At 40.9% G+C, this 18619-nt stretch overlaps 1 protein-coding gene across 4 annotated transcripts in view; it reads left to right on the top strand.

Annotated features, from left to right (window-relative positions):
• The window catches only part of nlgn1 (neuroligin 1), a 429936-nt gene that overhangs the window by 238375 nt on the left and 172942 nt on the right, over window positions 1-18619 (top strand). For all 4 annotated transcript variants that reach the window (XM_084355353.1, XM_084355352.1, XM_084355354.1 and 1 more), the window contains one exon: window positions 1055-1207. In XM_084355353.1, the coding sequence (XP_084211479.1) occupies window positions 1055-1207 (153 nt within the window). The remainder of the gene's footprint in view (window positions 1-1054; window positions 1208-18619) is intronic.

Genomic DNA, 18619 nt, shown 5'->3' on the forward strand with positions numbered 1-18619 from the left:
CTCATCCTTTTTGCTCGCAATCCAGCCCATATTACAAGCACGTCAAGGGCTAAAGCTTTACAATACAGCCCCTCTTTCTTCCACTCTAATCAGCCAGATGTAACACATTTTAATACAGCCAATTCTGCTCCCGACAGCAGGCTCACCATTCTTCTTACCTTGACCTCATTTTAACAGAAGCAACTGCACATTTAAAGGAATATTTCTTCGCTAATAGAAACACACCTCCTGCTTCAGTAATGTCAGTACGACAAGTGATCGTTTGCCGCATATTTTGTTTAGCTACTGTCTTATTATACTGTAATTATGAAAATGATTGAGCAGTAATTTAAAAGCTGAATCAACATCGTGTCCTTCACATTAACAAAAACCCTTTAAATGGTTTAAAACCACGAGTGTCCCCATTTAGTTCTCTTTAATTTCCTCTGCTGCCAGTGAGTTCTCACATGCATTTATATTCACAAAATCAAGGGAAACATTTCCCTCCAGCTAAACAACTGTGAAGTGCTAACCTGAATTTATATTAAAGTTTCAATAAACCATGCTTTTTCATAAAATTGTCAAACTCAAAATGCCATTTTATATTAGATTTTCCTCCAGATTAATCGCCCAAGTTTTTTTTTTTTTTTTACCTCAACACGGTCTGACAGTTTAGATTGCCACTCTTGCATGTTGACAGTCCATCGCCTGGAGGAAAATTAAAACTCGCCACATTAAATATCCTGTTTTATTAACACCTATATGGAATCTAAAATAGGTTAATAAATAAATAAAACAACATTTTTCCAATCACCTCAAACATGTCACGGCCTTCATGTAGAAAAATGATTGGTTTGACGCCTCCAACTAACAAGGTCTCCATGTTAAAAAGCCAGTGTGCCAAGATGACTCAGAAAAAAAAGAAAAAAAAAGAAAATTCAAATTAAAGAGGTGGCCAAAGCCCACTAAAGTATTGAAATTGCATCTCTGGCTGTCACCTTCAATCTGTCATCTAATCAGTCCTTCTGCCTTCTCCACCTCCTCCTCCTCCTCCTCCTCTTCCCCCCTCCTCCAGACATTAGGGAGAGTGGAAGCCCCAAGCCGGTGATGGTTTTCATCCACGGGGGCTCCTACATGGAAGGAACTGGGAATATGTTTGACGGCAGCATCCTGGCCAGCTATGGGAATGTGATTGTCATAACTGTCAACTACCGGCTGGGCGTCCTAGGTAAGGAACCTGTTGTATACAAGCAGTGTTGTCATGTTATATCTCCTCTATCTTTACTCTTCCTTCATTTACTGGTGATTCCATTAGCTTAGCATTGGCATTAAAGTTTTCTTTCTGTCTTTCTTTCTTTCTTTCTTTCTTTCTTTGGGTGATTCCATGTGCTGCTGCTGGCATTTCCCAATTACTTGAGCTTAGCACGGAAGCTAAAACCAGTTTTGTTTTTTGAATGCTCTACTGTCAGTCTCTTGCTACTGTATATGTCGTCGTATCTTGTTAGTTAACCTGAAAACCAACACTACGTTTCTTCTTACATTTCTTGTTGAGTCTTTGTGCTGCTGTTGGTGATTTTCCAGAACCTCAGCATGATTCTGGTTCTTCAATAGGAATTAGAGCTCTTCTCTTGGTTTCTTGGTCCTTGCTATTGTTATTGCTCTCACTGCTTTCGTAATTACAATTCGAAACATTTATAGCCAAAGGCTTGGTTTTGGTTTAGGTTGTAATCTGTCCTGCTCTTTCGTTATGGACTAATATTGGGAAGGTCAGAGGCAACGTGTAACGTGTGTTGTTCTGAAACACAGGGTTGTATGAAAAATGCTAATTACAGTCCCTTTATGTTACTCACACATCGAAGAAACATAATAAGTCATAAAAATAAATATTTTTAAAGTGGATTCTCATAAATCCTGTCAGTTACAGTGTGTGATGATACAAGCTGATGTTGTTTGAAATATTTTGGGCATAATGCTACCAGCTCTTTTTATCTTGAAAAGAAAAAGACCGGAGCGTCTGATGCTTGTGATTGATGTTGTGATTTTGTATCTCAGCTTCATGGAATTTTGTAGTGACAGACTTCAGATTCATAGCGAGGCTATTCAACACCAAAATGTTTGCTGGGACATGAAGTGTTGTTCCTGCGCTGACACATGTATCTGCTGAAAATGACACATCCATTGCTGAGCTGACTCTTGGATTCTGCCTTGGTTACCATGCGTTTCTGCATTTACCCCTCCCATCTCCTTTCTCATATTTAGTAGCATTTCATCTGTCGTGGCAGTATTTTCTCTGATGTTTTTTTCATTCCCACCTCCACCTCTGTTTTCTCCCTCGTCTGTCTTATCTCTTCTCATCAGTCTAATTCCTAATTTCTTTTTCTCCTGCGTATGGATGTCACTGCCTTACCCAGAGGGTGGGTATATATTGCGACATATGACGGAAACAAAGGTTCGCTGCCACCATCCCGAATGAGATTATGCTGTCATTTGCTTGGATGGAGGAAACCCATTCCAATTTCCATGTTTTGGTTGCTGGGGGTTTTCTCCCTTTCTTATTAAACTTTACCAGAATAAAGATATAGGGCAATATCCTCCTTTCACTCAACTACAACGCTGTTTGTCTGTGGGCGTGTGTGTGTGTGCATATAGTTATGTGTGTGCAGATCAGAAGAATGAGCACAAAGGCTTAAAGGCGATTCTTTGAGATGCTGATAGCTGAAACACAACGTGAAACACCACATTAATGTCCTCTGCAGGTGGTCTGCATTGTCTCTGCGTTCTCTCATCACGTATTCAGGCACTGATCTCTTTTACATGGCTTATATTTATTTGTTTGAATTGCAGATACTGAGCATCAATGCAAAACCTACTGTTTTTGTGCATATAATCTGGTTAAAACACTTTGATATTTAGTTTCCTCACAGCTGGAAATCAGGTGATAGAAGCCTAAAATAAACACAAATTTCCCAACCATAGATGCCAGCAGAGGAATAGTGGTTCACATCTTTTGGAAATTTAACTGTCAGTCAGCCAGTGACTGGATGGACAGCCCCCCTCAGCAACCTTCGGGCCCTGCCAAAACCACAAAAGTGGATCTTAAGTAAGTACTCCATCATCCACAGTTATCATTCATAAACTCCTTTTCAATGCCCACTTATTACCTCTCGGTGTCATGAGGGGGGCAGGAGACTATCCCAAGTACTGTATACAAATGGTGATACATACTGTGAGAAGATGACGTATACATTCACAGCTACGGGCGTTTTGTCAAGTCCACAGTTGAAAACCTGCATGTGTTCAGGGCTGAGATTCAAATCCTGGCGCTCCTGTTGTGAGGCAACTGCGCTAACCACTGCGTCTGTAAATACTCACTTTACACAACACGACCTTTTTCTATAGTAACAACATGATGGTGCGAAGCTTGGCACAGTGATATTGTCATGGGGAAGTTGTTTGACAGAAGACGGGTCAGCAATTGAAAAAATGGTCTGTCATTAATTAACCAGATATGACAGACATTTGCTGGTTCAGCTTCTAACATGAGAATGCTGCTTCTCTGTGAATCAGTGTTGGGCAAGTTACTTTCATAAATGCAATATATCACATATTACTAGTTACCTTCATTTTAAAGTAATATATTATGTCACAATATTGCTGTCTGCGTAGAGTAATAAATTAGTTATTACACTACTTTCAAGTTACTTGCCAACAAAATGCTGAAGTATCCTATATAGAACAATTAAACAGCCTAGATCTTTCTAAAAAAAACCGTTGGCTTGGACACAGGGATGAGCAGGCAGGCAAAGGATCAATGTCTGATATGTTATGAGATAGGAATAAATATTTTTAATTGTAGGCTTAGTCATATGATACACTGTAGTAATACATTACTGAAATATTATTAGTAATGCGTTATATTATTCCCTTACTGCTAAAACAAATATATTACTGTAACACGTTGCTTTTGTAATGCGTCCGGAGGCGGAGTGGCTCTTTAGTTTATTAATTGAGTGTAGTCTGGCTGACTCATTGATCCTTTATCTGAGTGAGGTTAGAATATGGCCTCAACCGTGGCTCTGAAACCAATAATCTCCCAAAATCAGTCAGCTAATCACAGGTGAATGGAACGAAGCAGGGTTAACCTGCTGAAGTTGTGCTTTATGGTCAGTAGAAGACCATAAATTGAATCATTTTAACATCTGTTAACACAAGCAATTAAAAGACTTCAATTTGACTTAGTCTGGTAAGCAATGACAAATATTAACTAATATAAATAACTTCACCAAGTCACCAAAACTACTTAGTTAGGTTAAGTAAAAGATCATTGCCTTGCAAATAAGTACTTCCTTTAAACAATCACCATTTTCTATTGGCTTCACACAGGATTTGAACCCTGGTCTCTGGTGAAAGTCTTGGTAATGAACCATCCATTCAACCCTGGACTTTTTGGCCCAATCTACTATGTTCATCATTTGCTCCTGCCATTATCGCCTCCTGCTGAAACTGCAGCTTGATGTGTACTTTTCTCACCTAGGCGAGACAACTCCCTGACTCTGTCACATTGTCTTTAAGCGGATCAGTGGGTCTGTTGAAACTGGGCTGATGCCACAGTTATGATATTTTTTGGGGGGAAAAATGCTGTTCAGTACTGAAATCTCTGTGTCATCATGTTTAGTTTGAATTATTAAGAGCATCGTGTTTACCAATTCTTTCTTCCTATTACAAATTAGAGTCATCACAAAAAGTGCTAAATTGCATGAAAATGCCAACTGTAAAAGCATAGGAGAGGAAAAACAATATATCGAAGAAAGAAAAATCAGTTAGATTGTATAATGCTTAATTATTTTGAATGTGGCAGGATGCCCATGTTTCAGGTCTCTCTCTCTCTCTCTCTCTCTTGCTCTCTCTCGCTCGCTCTCTGATGTGTGAGCTTTTTTAGTGCTGCGGGCCTCGTGGTGTTGAGCAGAACTGTATCCCTGCTGGTTAACATGAGGCGCCGCTGTTTGCTCTCAGATTAGGCTCTATGTGTTTGTGTTTACCCCCCTGGCAATGGACGAAAGCATACGGCTTTACCTCCCCAAACATGTGATGGTGTGTATGTGTGTGTGTGTGTGTCTGAGTGACAGCGAGAGAGTGTGTACTCAGCTACAGTAGGTGTAAAACTCGTAACCGCTGGGCTTCCCAGTCAGTCATCCAGTTTTGAGTAAGTATGAGAGAGTTCAGTAGCACCAGTGCCCAAAAGCACCTATCTTGACAAGGCATTTAGTCTTGTATAGAATAATGTTCTGTTGACTGTCAGTGGATGTTATACGGTGCTGGAACAATGTGGATCCACCAGCTCATCCTTGGTCTAACAGCTATTCCTTCCAGATCTCTTTGGAGGCGGGTCATTGCAGTGATTTACTCTCACATTTAAGAAACCTCCAAACTATGAATTGATGGTGCAACGCTGATGGCCACACATATGATACTCCTTCTTCTTTGTGAACAAGTTCTACAGACATGGACGATAGTAAGCTACTTCTTGGCAATTTGTTGTTACTTTGGTCCTGATACCACAAAAACAAACATTTAGGTAGTTATCCTTGGATATGTTGTATGTAAAAATCCAGCTGCACCTTGAATCAAGGGCCATATCTGTTTAGTAAGGCCCATCATGAGAAAAGACTTCCTCCTTTGCTGATGTAGTAACTACTCTGGCCACTAGAGGTTGCAACAAGAAACATAAATATGGGTTGTAATAAGCTGCTTTCACAGTCAACCTTCATGGGCTGGATGGGCTGTTTTTCTCATAGAAGTACAGTAGTGTGGTAGTATAAGTATAGTATACCTGATGTCATGTCTATGTGTCATGTTGACCAATCATGTTGTCCCGATGATCAGTGTATGAAGTGTTTGGTTTCAATGATTGGAATGACCATCAAATAACCTCATCAGAGCTCACTCGAGGCAGACCCGCCACCATTTTTATTGTAGACCCAAGAGAGGTTTGCTGGACCCACAGGTAACTGCTTTCAGGCTCAAGAACCAAATATACATATTTCCTTTGTAGAAATGACCTTGAGTCCGGAAAATGCCTCTGATTGGCCTATGTCTAGAAACCCCCTTAGGCCGGGGCCAGGCCAGGGCTTACCAAGCATGAAAATGACCGAATGAGTTAAGGGGAGTCCTGTCCACAAGAAACCACAAAGTATTACACATCTCATGAAAAGATTTCAGGTCACTGGACTGAAATACTCGAAAGCAGTGCAGAGCCTGTAAACACTCCCCTTCATTAATGACTATTAACTGTCTCCCAGACTCATAATTATGTTCTCCAGCCGGCCAGTTAGCCTCCGTTGGTTAAAGTGTGCGGTTGACCTTACCCAGCCAGCCACTGCAGCACCTGTTGGCTTGGCGATGCTGCTCTGCTGACAGAACTCCCTACTCTCGCACCAGTGATTTTTCTCCTTGGCTTAGTGTGAGTTTGTGTGTCTGTTAGAGCCAGCGCTTTGCAGGAAGCCATTAGTGGCTTTAAATATGCAGGGCTGCTGACGCGGAGCTGTATTTATCGTTTAAGGGCCTTGGCTACAATGGATTTGGCCACGGGGCACGTATATAGTATGCTACTGTCAGTGTGTGTCCGCGGGTGTGACTGCACATCTCTGTGTTTAATGAATTAGGAGTTGCTCCTGTGTGCAGAGGAGGTGTTAATGGAACACATGGTATAGCGCTGTCAAAGTGCCATCATTAAGGATAGCAAGTATTTATTGTCTTTGTCATCTTACTGCTACTCACTCCTTGGTCTATAATGGGATACTGTGCTGTAGGGTTGTATTTATTTAACTTAACACTTTTATTACTTAAAAAACTAAGTACCCTATCATCCAGATACAGTTTTCACATATTCAGACAAGTGATGAATGGTGCTATTCTGAGGGGTGCTTGAAGGTAGTGTCATTATTTTTTCATATGAAGGTCCAACACCTTGCTATCCTTAACTCTGCCCCCAATGGATGTAACATAATAGTGGTACTTTGGAAGATGTTGAACTGAGTTGTTGGCACTTGAATATCTTGGAAATCCAACTAAAACCAAGTCTGCTACCCCAACATGCACCATAGCGGTGTTGTGACAAACACAAAACCACAAAAGTCGAGTGTAACTGCCAATACCTCTGCAGGGCTTGTTTGTAGTGCCTCCAAACAGTGGACTGTGCCTTTAAGGCCAGGCCCCTAACAGTGTTGAGTTTGTTTCGGCCCAGCCAAAACCTTTAATCATGCTGATTGATGAGGTGCATTTCCCTGACTCAAACCTTCTCCAAATACCCCTTCCATTCCAGCCATACATCAGCCATTGAGCCAATTCATCAAGCCTCTGATTGTTTTAAGATATACCTGGCCAGTAAAATATCCATTTCTCTGCACGGCACTGCTTCTCTAACTCTGCCTGGCTTTCAGCAGCACAATCGGATCTAAACAGACCCGGCTTGAGAAAAGGCCATGCGGTAAAAAGACCAGCAAGCAGGCAGAGGCAGGAAACAAGATGCAAGTCTTAAAAGCAATTGATTGGATGTAATTGGATTAATATGATAGTTAGTGAATAATTAATAATCTGTCTGTAGAGTTTTATTGTATGTACTTGTTGTTTTTTTATGACTTGAACAACCTTAGAAAAAAGTACAAATAAGGGCTGTTTTTGACAAACCACACACAGAAAAAGAATAAATGGTCGCTCTGTGGTACAAACTCAAATAAACATTAGCTTCATCATTATCACTCTGGATGTCAGCGGAGTGATTTAGTGCCCCACGATGGTCCAAATCCTGCGGAAATTCACAGCGTGTGTACTTGTATCTTCTTCAGCATGCGGTAAACACACATTCATCAGATCCAGCTAGCATGGATTTAATTGTATCCAAATTAGGACCGCATGTGTTTGCTCGAGGAGCATTTCCTCTCACACAGGCATCATCCCTGATGTTTACCCTTCTCAAATATTACCCTCTCTCACTCCCACTCTTTCTCTCTCTCTCATATATCTTCTGTCCTTTCCTCTGACCACAGTAATTGGGCTTTCTCTTTCCCGTTAGTTTTTGTCCTGCTGGCTAAGTGTTGAGGACTATTATTTTCATGCTTATTAATTTCTTTCTCCCTGAAACAAATACTCCAATGATTTGGGTTCATTACTCTTTCTTCGCCTCTGTGCCATATCTCCTCTTTCCCTTCCCTCTTTCTCTTCCTTGCTGGTAGCCCTGACACAGCTCACTCAAAAACTCATGGTATTCATCTGATCCTTAAAAAACAAAGCCCTTCACTTGAGTCTTTATTAGTGGTTTATAGGTTGTTTTCAGGGGGATAAATGATTACTCCCTCTCCAAACATCAGGATTTGTGTTAGTACTCTTTCCCCTTGTACCATTGTTGAGACCAGCTTTTCCCTTAACTGCATGCTGACTTTTTCAAATTGTGCGTATGCTTACACATCCCAGTGGCCAACAGATATGTGGAAACTTCAATTTTTCCGTGTGAACCACTTGGTTAGGGTGAGAAACTAAGCCAAAATAATTCTGTTGGTTTCACACTTCCAAATGTTGAAATGCAGTCGTGAACTGCGGTCACTGGCTTGGCAGCCCTCTCGCCTGTAACTCCATCCCCTCCGACCCCTAATATGACAGGTGTCAGGTCGTAAACATGTAAAGTGAACGTGTTATGATGTATTATGTAGAAATGTCAATATGGTACTATGCTTATGACAAGCAAGAATGTGAACGTATCAGTGGTTTGCAAACTTTGTTCGTCCTATCCCATGGTGACCGGGCTGGCTCAGTGTATCTTCACGATAAGGACACATGACACCTATGCTGCATACACAAAAGCTATTTTGTTTGAGTCCTTGGCCAGCTATTTAGTTCTTTATTAAGCCAAAATGTTTTAGTGTGTAAGCTTCGCTGTGCTGTTCCATTTTTGTTTTTGCTCCCAAGACATTCAATGCTGGCAGGCTTGACAGTATATGCTTTTGTGTGTGTGTGTGTGCCGTCAGAAAACCTTTGCCATGTTGTTTGGATGTTCCCTCCTGTAAATTAGCCAAGTGATGCTCAAACATTTCCTCAGCTATTTTAGGGCAGAGGCAGCTTTGATCAGCGGACAGGCTGCATCCAGACATGTTGTAATATCTGCTGCAATATTCCCTACTTTCACTGTCTTGCTGTGCCAAAATCCCACAATTGGTGTGGAGAAAGAGTTCAAGATATTTGAGATTTGCAGTAATATTTTTTATATTACCTCTGGGCATTGACAGACAGTCAGACAGAGAGATAAATGGAGAAATAATGTCCTTGTCATTGCGAGAGGTTGCACTAGAATCAAACCTCAGACGGAACAGAAATATAACATGAGACCATCAGAGACATCAGAGACCATAGCTTTCCATCAGATTTGCTGTGAAATTGGCCCAAATTTGCCATCAGACTGCAGTCTGCTTCAGTCAGTGTGGTCCATATTTGATAAGATAATTGATTACAAAATTAGTTTTTCTAAACTGAATGGTGGAGCACTTTACTTAGATTTTAAATTCCACTGCATACCGTATGTTATCATCAACCAGTTTTCCATTTGAAATGTGGAGGTCTTTAACGGTCTAAATGCTGATTCAGCCTTGGTGAGAATACAATTTGAGTCACTGAGTCCTTGTGATAATCTGCAATGTTCTGGTTGTGTGTCATGCTTATAAAACTTAGTTATGACAGATGAAATCTGGCTAACTAAGAGCAGCTTCATTACAAATGCGTGTAACGTATATCAGTTGGACTAAGTTCCCCCACACTCTTGTAGCTGAAACCACCAGGACTGTATCCACCATTTGGAAACCACTTTTTGCTGTTTGGCACTATCATGGCATTATAGTGTAGTACTATCCTGGCTATTGTGTGGTACCCTCTGTCTGCCATTGCTCATCGATTAAGTCCTGCTCCTTTGGCTCAAAGGTGCTGGCATAATGATTTACTCATTGAGTGAGCTATGATACCAATGGAAGCTATGCTATGCTAATGGTGATCTGGCAACAACAGGGCTGGCGTGGCGAGGTTTACAGCAGCTCTGCTGATGCGTCAGGGATTGGATTAATCTGGCCGAGGCCGAGACAACAGGCGACCATCTGGGCACGCTCCACAGCGCCAAGCGTCAGTAGCCAGAACTTGCCACCAACCCACAATTATGCACACAATAATATGCATGTTTCATGTATTACGTATGTATCTGGGTCCAATATACAATTGTTCAAAAGAAGACTCACAATATTAATGAATCAATGCACATACAATTGCTGCTGGTTTCATTGGAAAGTGAAGGTGCCAATGCTCCAAATTAGCAGCCTGTAGAGCATGCACATGAAGCATTTTGGGACACAAATTGTGTTCAACAGTTTGAGAGTTTAAATTAGTAGTTTGACTAAACAATCTCAAATCAAAGTCCAACAACTAGCTATACTACTCCATGTTGGTTTAAAGATAAATGTGGAAGTGTATGAAGCCAACGTGGATGAGAAGTTATAAAGGTCCTGTGGGTGAAATCATATCAGCTGCAAGCGTGCATCTCCATGAGAACTGAGCAAAGTACTAATCTACTGAGAAAGACCATGTTATATGGTTGACAGCTTGGAAAAGGTTAGTAAATTGGATGCCAAGTTGTGATTGTTTTGTCAAAATACTATCAAAGGTCATGAATGATCCTTTGCTTTACAAATCACTAATCTGTTTTCAGAATTACCAAAACATATCCAAGCACATGAATGAATAATAATCTACAACCCGCCAGGATCTGGACAGAGCATTTGCTGGACATTTACTCAGAGCCCAGTCAACCATTGTGTCATTTTTGTTGCAACTGTTGGACATCAAAAGGCAGAACTTTAAAATCTTATAATATTGACTTTAACGTCCCAAAAACCACTCTGTAAAGGTTGAAGTCAAGGGAATAGTTAAATAATAAATTCCTCTCTGACTTTGTATCACTATTAACTGCTCTCTGGTGTCTACCATTTTTTGTGCAAACACAACCAGTCCCAAAGGGATGCAGTAATAATTCTGCAAGACCCAAAATGCTCTGTGATGCCAACGTTTTCAAATGAAACCAGTAGCCACACTGTTAAATAACTTTCTTGCATGTGCATGCCTGACAAACTCTGAACTAACAAATGACTCTCCTTCCTATCCTTTACTGTCCGTGTTTTACTTGAATAACTTCTCTTCCTCCTTCTTTGCCCTGCTCTTAAGCCATGAACTGACCTAAATACTAAAAATACTAACATCAAATACACTAACTGAAGAAAACATTTCTACTAAACAAACTACTAATTCTACTAATCTCAAATATACTAACTAAACAGCAGAATGTGCTTACTGTATGCTAAAAACTAATGATGCTACTGATCTAAGAGCCAGAATTGGCCCCCGTGAGGTCTGAAAACTCATACAGGTAGCTTTTTAAGTAACCATCAAGTCCACTCAGAAAATACAAATGTATTTTATAAAAATACGTTGCAATAACAGATTTTTCACATTTTGTATTGACATTACCCAGTCATTAGAATCAGTATGAGCTTTCAGACTGAACCGGTCCTGGTTTTTACTTCTTTACCTCCTTTCCTTTTGTCTTTCGTCTCTTTTTTCTTGACCTTCATTTCCTTTGCATGCGGTTTTGGCTGCTTTCTTTCTGCCCATCTAATCAACGTGCTGTCTAAATAATGCAATTGATGCTGTGGTTATTCTGACATTAGTTTGTCAAAGCCACCACTGTTAGTTTTGTTTTTTGTCGGTGCGGCTGACTGAGGATGTTTGAATGGATGTTCAATATGTTTGCCCAAAAAGACTCAAAGACCTCATTACAAATAATCATACAGCATGAGAGGGTAATGACTCAGAGGTTGCATTTTGCAGGGGTCTGGGGCCAATCCCAGCCTGCACTGGGTGAGCAGGACCCTGGAGTGGTTGCCAGTCCCATCACTTTGTAATTTCACATTCAGTTGATACATAAGTGGATTAGGTGGATTTTTCAACCCACCCATTGTTATATAAGCTGGACAAAATGTCAAATTGCTAATATTTGCAGTTGTTTCTAACCCTTACCAGATATTTTTGGTGTTGACTCCAAGTTAAGCTCTTTCACAGCACCTTAGTAGAGGCTTCTCAGTGGTGAAGAGTTCAGCAACAGAGGAATTTCTCCTCTCAAACACGTCTACCTAATACTGTTCACAGCTCGATTCAAACTAAAAATTCCACTTAAGTATGAAATATGGGCCTGCTCACAAAGTTTGCTTCCTGGGCCGAACGGGATTCACCACTCAAGATCAGCTTTGTGGTCGTATGTCAATAAGAGTCTTGTACTAATGCTGCTGTTGGCCTGGCAGGGGTCAGACAGGCCATTCGATTGGCTAGAGGATGGATAGAAGCTGATTGGCTGTGCAGGGAAGCAGGGGGCAGATGGAGAGATGGGTAGAGATACAAACAGAGATTACATCCTTCCACACTGAGCTATCACCAGGCACCTCACTGCAAACTGCACGTGTAGATGTGTGTGTGTGTGTGTGTGTGTGTGTGTGTGTGTGTGTGTGTGTGTGTGTGTGTGTGTGTGTGTGTGTGTGTGTGTGTGTGTGTGTGTGTGTACAGAACCCCCTGTGACAGTGTTATTTATTGATCAAAGCTTTGGCCTCTGCTTGTGTGTGAATGCAGGCTTGAGCATGAGTGTATGTGCTTGTGTGCATTTGTGCTTCCCTGTGTGTGCGTGCATTGGGGCTCGTACAGCAGATGGACATGTGTAGCAGCAGGATCAAAGTGTATGGTGTGTAACACCTCTGATCACTGCAAACTACATATGTAGGGGAGTGGACCAGTCCAGTCTCTGAGCAACTGTCTATCTGTGTGATGATATTTTTAAAATCTTAATTTAAATGTTGTTTTCCTCACATACAGTATGACAGTCTCATGCACTGGTTTGATGGTGTTCCAGGTAAGCCTGGTTTGGATCTGTTCAGATTCTCAGGCTGTCAGCCTCTCTACAGCCCGCTGAGGAACTCACCATACTATCTGCCGGCACCAAATAAAACCATCGCCAACAAGCAATAAAGAAGACAGAGAGACTGAGGGAGAGAACGATGAAGAGAAAATGTGATTTAAGACTCAACGGGGGTCGTCCGCCCTGCACGACACGAGCCATCTGATTGGTTATCAACACGAGCCACAAATCTGCCGTCGCCATATTTTTAGAGGTCAGATAGGAGCATCTTGCTGAGACTCCAGACAGCCTGGGAGGGAGAGGGAAACAGCATGTGTGTGTAACAGTGTAAAAGAGATAAATGGTGTATATATGCATTTGAGGGTTTGACCAACGTTAGTCTGGTCAATATGTGGCCTTAATTACATATGAGATATTGACCAGTCACGCCTTCTGAGTGATGGTTTACAATTCTAGATTTCATTAAAATTGTCATTTTAAATTGTGTTCTAACAGGATGAAACTTTGCTCCAAAGACAGTGTTAATGATCAGCCCAGTGTCCTAGAAATTACATTCATGATAAACTATTTTGCATCTCTCACTTTACATCCAGTGCCAGCCTTCAGGGCCAGTGCAGGAGGAAGTTTGGACTTGCATCGTGAGGCAGAGGGTAAGGGTGCTGGGGTTCAGTTGTGTTGGATTGGTGTTCATGTCTCATCACAAACCTACAATACAACTTCACATTTTAAAGAACCAAAAACACTACAGGACCCTTCACAGTAGTAGTTGTTGCTCATTATCTTGCAGTTAACGTGTCTGTTTGAGGCAAATAACCCCCCAGTGAAATTTTGCTTCCCTTTATGTGTGTACACTGATAGCTTGTTATCTTTATCTACCTGCCAAACAGGTGGGCTTGTTTAATTAACTAGGCTGACTTCACCTGCACCTCTGTGGCCATGTTTGATTAGCTATAAGTTCTGCGGAGTCAGACTCTGCTAAGATTGCGACAGCCATTACGACCTACCTTTTTTTTGATAGCCAGCAGATGGTAAGTGGAGAATGAAGAATATCAGACATCAACCGAAGTCATGAAAGCACCGAACCCAATATCAGTCCAAGACATGTAAAGTAATGACTCGCCGGTCAACAGTGACTTGAAGCTTGAGCTTGGAAAGGAAACATGTCTCATCCTATTTCACAGTCAAGTGGGCAATACCAAATACGCAATGTCCCTTTAGAATTTTTAAATTGGGCCTGCTAAGAAATGTTTCAAGTGAAAGTCACAGTTTGGTTAGACTTAGACACCAAGACGACTACTATCGACTTCACTTATAAAATGGACCCCAGTGTCAAAGTCTTGTCTTTGACCCATCTCATCTACCTCAGTGTTTTTCAGTCCTGATCCTGAGGTCCTGCATGTCCTAGATGTTTCTCTGCTCCAACACACCTGACTCAAATGATCGACTTGGACATGTGAAACATGTAGGACAGGGGCCCCTCAGGACCAGGATTGGAAAACACTGATCCACGGCCTTGACCCCCTCCCTACATGGACTTTGTTGCTCTGCATACTACACTCGTCCTTTGTCCCCTGCTGATACTGCACCTTTGAAATTTCCACGGTATCCTCTAGTACAGTGTTTTTTTCAATCCTGGTGCTCAGGGGCCCCTGCCCTTCATGTTTTAGATGTTCTGCTGCTTCATCACACCTGATTCAAATGATCATCAAAGATCTGCCGAAGGCTGATAACGACCCATTCATCTGAATCAGGTGTGTTTGGACGGAGAAATATTTAAAACCTGGAGGGCAGGGGGTCTCGAGGACCAGGACTGAAAAAACACTGCTGTAGTGGAACGGCGGGTGAATTAGACATGAGATATTGGACTGAAGCATTATTACTCTCACCATGTTCAGCCTTCCTGTCTTCATGTCCATCCCTTTCTCCTCCGCTCTTCATTGGTTACCGCTTGCCCCCTCTTACATGGCACTAGAATACTGATATATCGTTCAATATCTTCTAATTTGACAGTTTCTACACCAACGTCTTTCAGGGAAGTGTTTTCTGTGTGTGTGTGTTAGTGTGTGTTCTGAAACTGCATTAAATCATCATGGGACACTAAAACTTTCTCTTAGAAAACCCAAAATGAGAGTCATAAAAAGCCGTACTCCTGTGGGGAATCTCATCCAATTGTTTCACTAAAAACTTCCAGGAGAGATAGTCTCCATAGACGACCACTATAATAATAAGTTCAACAGTAAATGTACAATCCATCAAATGCCCATCCCCCCAGCAACACACACACACACACACACACACACACACACACACACACACACACACACACACAGACACAGAGAGAGACACACAAGTGGTACATTAACACAGTCATCCTCTCCTTTTGTCTGCCACTGTCTTGGTCTGTTTACAATCAAGGCATCTCACCGCTAAATACTCCATTTTACAGAATACATCTGCCATATTGCCTCCTCGCTTTATTCTAACACAAATCCCGTAATCCTCTCAAAGGTCAGCCTTCTCTTTTCTCTCTGCTCCTGCTCACCGCTCGCCATGTATTCATTTGTTTTTCCCGATGGAAGAAATACAACAATATGGAGGATACAAAAAAAAAATGAGGAGGTGGAGGAGAATGACGGAAGATCCTGATGTTTCTTTCCATCTCCCTCAAGCATCGCTGTTCTCGCTCACTCTCTGTTAGTTTTTGGCTTAATTTATTTGAATTCACTTGAATGATTTATTAGCATACACAGCACAGTATTTTCAGAAGCCAACAATAAGCACTTTATACATTCCTACTGTCCTGACATGACTGATATGAAAACTTGTATTATTACAATGTACACAAGTCATCAATATCTGTAATAAAAGAAAACATTTTTGTTATATGAATTATTCAAAAGCCAGTTAGGGGATATGTGTGAATGAGAAGCGGGGATACTTCAAAAGAGCCGAAGGCCTGACATGACTTACTGTTTATCTGCTTTTCTTTTTAGCTTCTGTGAGTCAATGTAATCTCTCACTGGGGGGTAATATCACCAGTCTTTATGAAAAAGTGACAGTTGTTCATGTTTACTATCCATATCTAACAGAAGTCCGTATTTATCACAGCTCTTGAGATCAGAACTTGACCCCTTTGTGGCTTTAACAAAGTAAAAGCAGCTTTTGAACATGTTAGCGAGCAGTTGCCTCTGTTTACACATCCAGCAGAAACAAGGCGATGCTAGCATTCATTTCTAGTCATATCTCCGGCTCCCTAGGGTGTGTCCAATATTCACCCCTCTTTTGGACTCGACCAGCTGCTGATTTAAATATCTGATGCAAATACTGTTAAGCAGCTAAATGCTGCACCGACATTCCAGCATCTTGTCAGTCTGCTGTTGTCTGCTGGGCTGGTCTCATACAGTTGCTTTGCAGTGCTGTTTTAATGAGAAAAGTGGAAACGGGGAGTAGAGCTGTGGAGTAGGTGGTCACTCAAATTACTTATTTTCATTTGATCCACTGGGTTTTAGGCAGTGCTGCTTTAAACAACAATATGTTTGTATATACAAAACACTATGATTCATTGTATCTGTTGATTGTTCATTGATGTCCATTATATTCAGGGTGTTGAGGATGAGTTCAGGAGCCTCACAGCCTGAGGAAAGAAGCTGCTCTGTAGTCTGGTGGTAGGGCAGCAGCTAACGCTGTATCTTTTGCCGGATGGCAGCAGGGTGAAGACACACCCTGTCCTGGTACAGCCATGCAGGACTTGCCTTAGTTGCTCATTTGGCCTCAGTCTGTTGAGCTGGTGATGTTGAATCTGTGGTGGTCTTGGGTATGAGGGATAAAACGTTGTTAAAAGCAGCTACAACCATTTACAACATGACATCATTTTTTTTAGCCCATTTATAATCCCTTTCTGTACAAATGGACTAAACCATGACATACTGTTGAGTCAGGTTAATTTGTAGGGCTAGATATGTAGTTATTATAAAATGTGACTGATTTTGAATGAGGTGTTCTGAAATAGCCTTTAGCTCTGTATGTTCTTCGGCTGTCATACTTCGATTCACCACAATGGCTTCAGTTGTCTTTGTGATTTTAGCTCAAGTTGTAAAATGACTATGTACTCACTGAGTGCTGCTCTGGTTGATCTGAAAGAAAAAGCAAGTGAACACACTGTGGCTGCGTTACAGAGAGAGGGAGGGGTGGAGAGAGGAGTGTCATCTTTGCAGACTCACTGTTGATTTGCATGTGTAAAATGAAATCTGCAGCATATTGCATCCTGCTGCTAATTAGAGAAGTAACCATTCATATAAACCACTTAATCATTAATATTAATATGCGTAATTATTAATAATACTGTTTCCCCTTGCCAACATGATGGCACTGCAGGGCCTCAGCCACTCGTGTTTACACCATCATCTGTCTTCATTATACACACACCTTCTAATAATCAACTCGATCTCTTGCGACCCCCCCCCACTCTCTTTCTCTCTCTCTCTCTATCTGTATCTCATGCACTCCCTGTCTGTGGCTCTGTCATCTGAAGCCTCTCCCTTAGTTAATTTTTAAAAACACAAATTATCTCTCAGTGGTTGTCTTTAATTTGGTGCATCAGTATGACATACATTGTGGCTTTAAATAAGACTCACTACTTGCAGGAAAAAAAAGAAAAAAATCCAATATCCATCTGTTCATGGCCTTGGAAGACATCTGCAAACAATTCATATGCATATGAACAAGCAAATAAATGTCTGTAGGTCTTTAGTGCTTGAGCGTTTAATTGTGTTTTTAGCAGAAAACCAGAACAAGTGTCGGAAACATTGCAGGACTTAAGTCATCACCACTGACGAATGCAATGCTTTTTTAAAGGCATAATTTTGCCAGAATCTTGAATTAGGCTTGATTGTTTACAACAATGCTGACTTTATCATATCGGATTTGCTTATCACTTCAGTATAGGGCAGCACAGTTAATCGCAAAATAATTGAAATCGCAATATGACTAAATGCAATATCCAAATCGCAAGAACTGCAGTTATTTTCTAAAGGTAAAATGTGTCACAAAACAGTGTTTTAAAGACATTTTGTAGTGCTGCAGAGTTGCTCTGGTCTACAAACCTTATTCTCCAGATGTCCAGGAGAAATGCCACATCATCATGATTATACTATTATTTCATTGACAATGAAAACTGTGATGTAAAATTGAATCATCCATAATAATCATGAATTATATCACAATCGCAACATCCATCAAAATAATCGCAATATCACTTTTTAAACATATCGTGCAGCCCTACTTTAGTGTCACTTTTAATTTGACTAAAGTTTAAAATGAGCCTGAAGCATTAGCCTATTAAACCCAAATTACAAAATATAAAACTTTTTTACAAAGTTAATCAATTGAAACATATCCAGAGACAATATGTTTAATATTATTTGCAAATATTTAAACTTCATTGATTATTCTGAATTTGATTCCAGTAATAAACGTATAGGTGTACTGATCCTTTAACTGACCACCGTTACATCATGCCAGACATATTGTCATATTCTTAATCACAGCTCAAGTTCATTCAGGTCTAACCAGCAATCACAACAAATACCTCTTAGACATATTAGTCATGTATTTGTGTTCAGTCCAGTCGCATTCATATCCTGTGTGTTTGTG

This window comes from Pagrus pagrus (genome assembly GCF_965226575.1).
Source record: "Pagrus pagrus genome assembly, chromosome: 6".
Lineage (NCBI taxonomy): Eukaryota > Metazoa > Chordata > Actinopteri > Spariformes > Sparidae > Pagrus > Pagrus pagrus.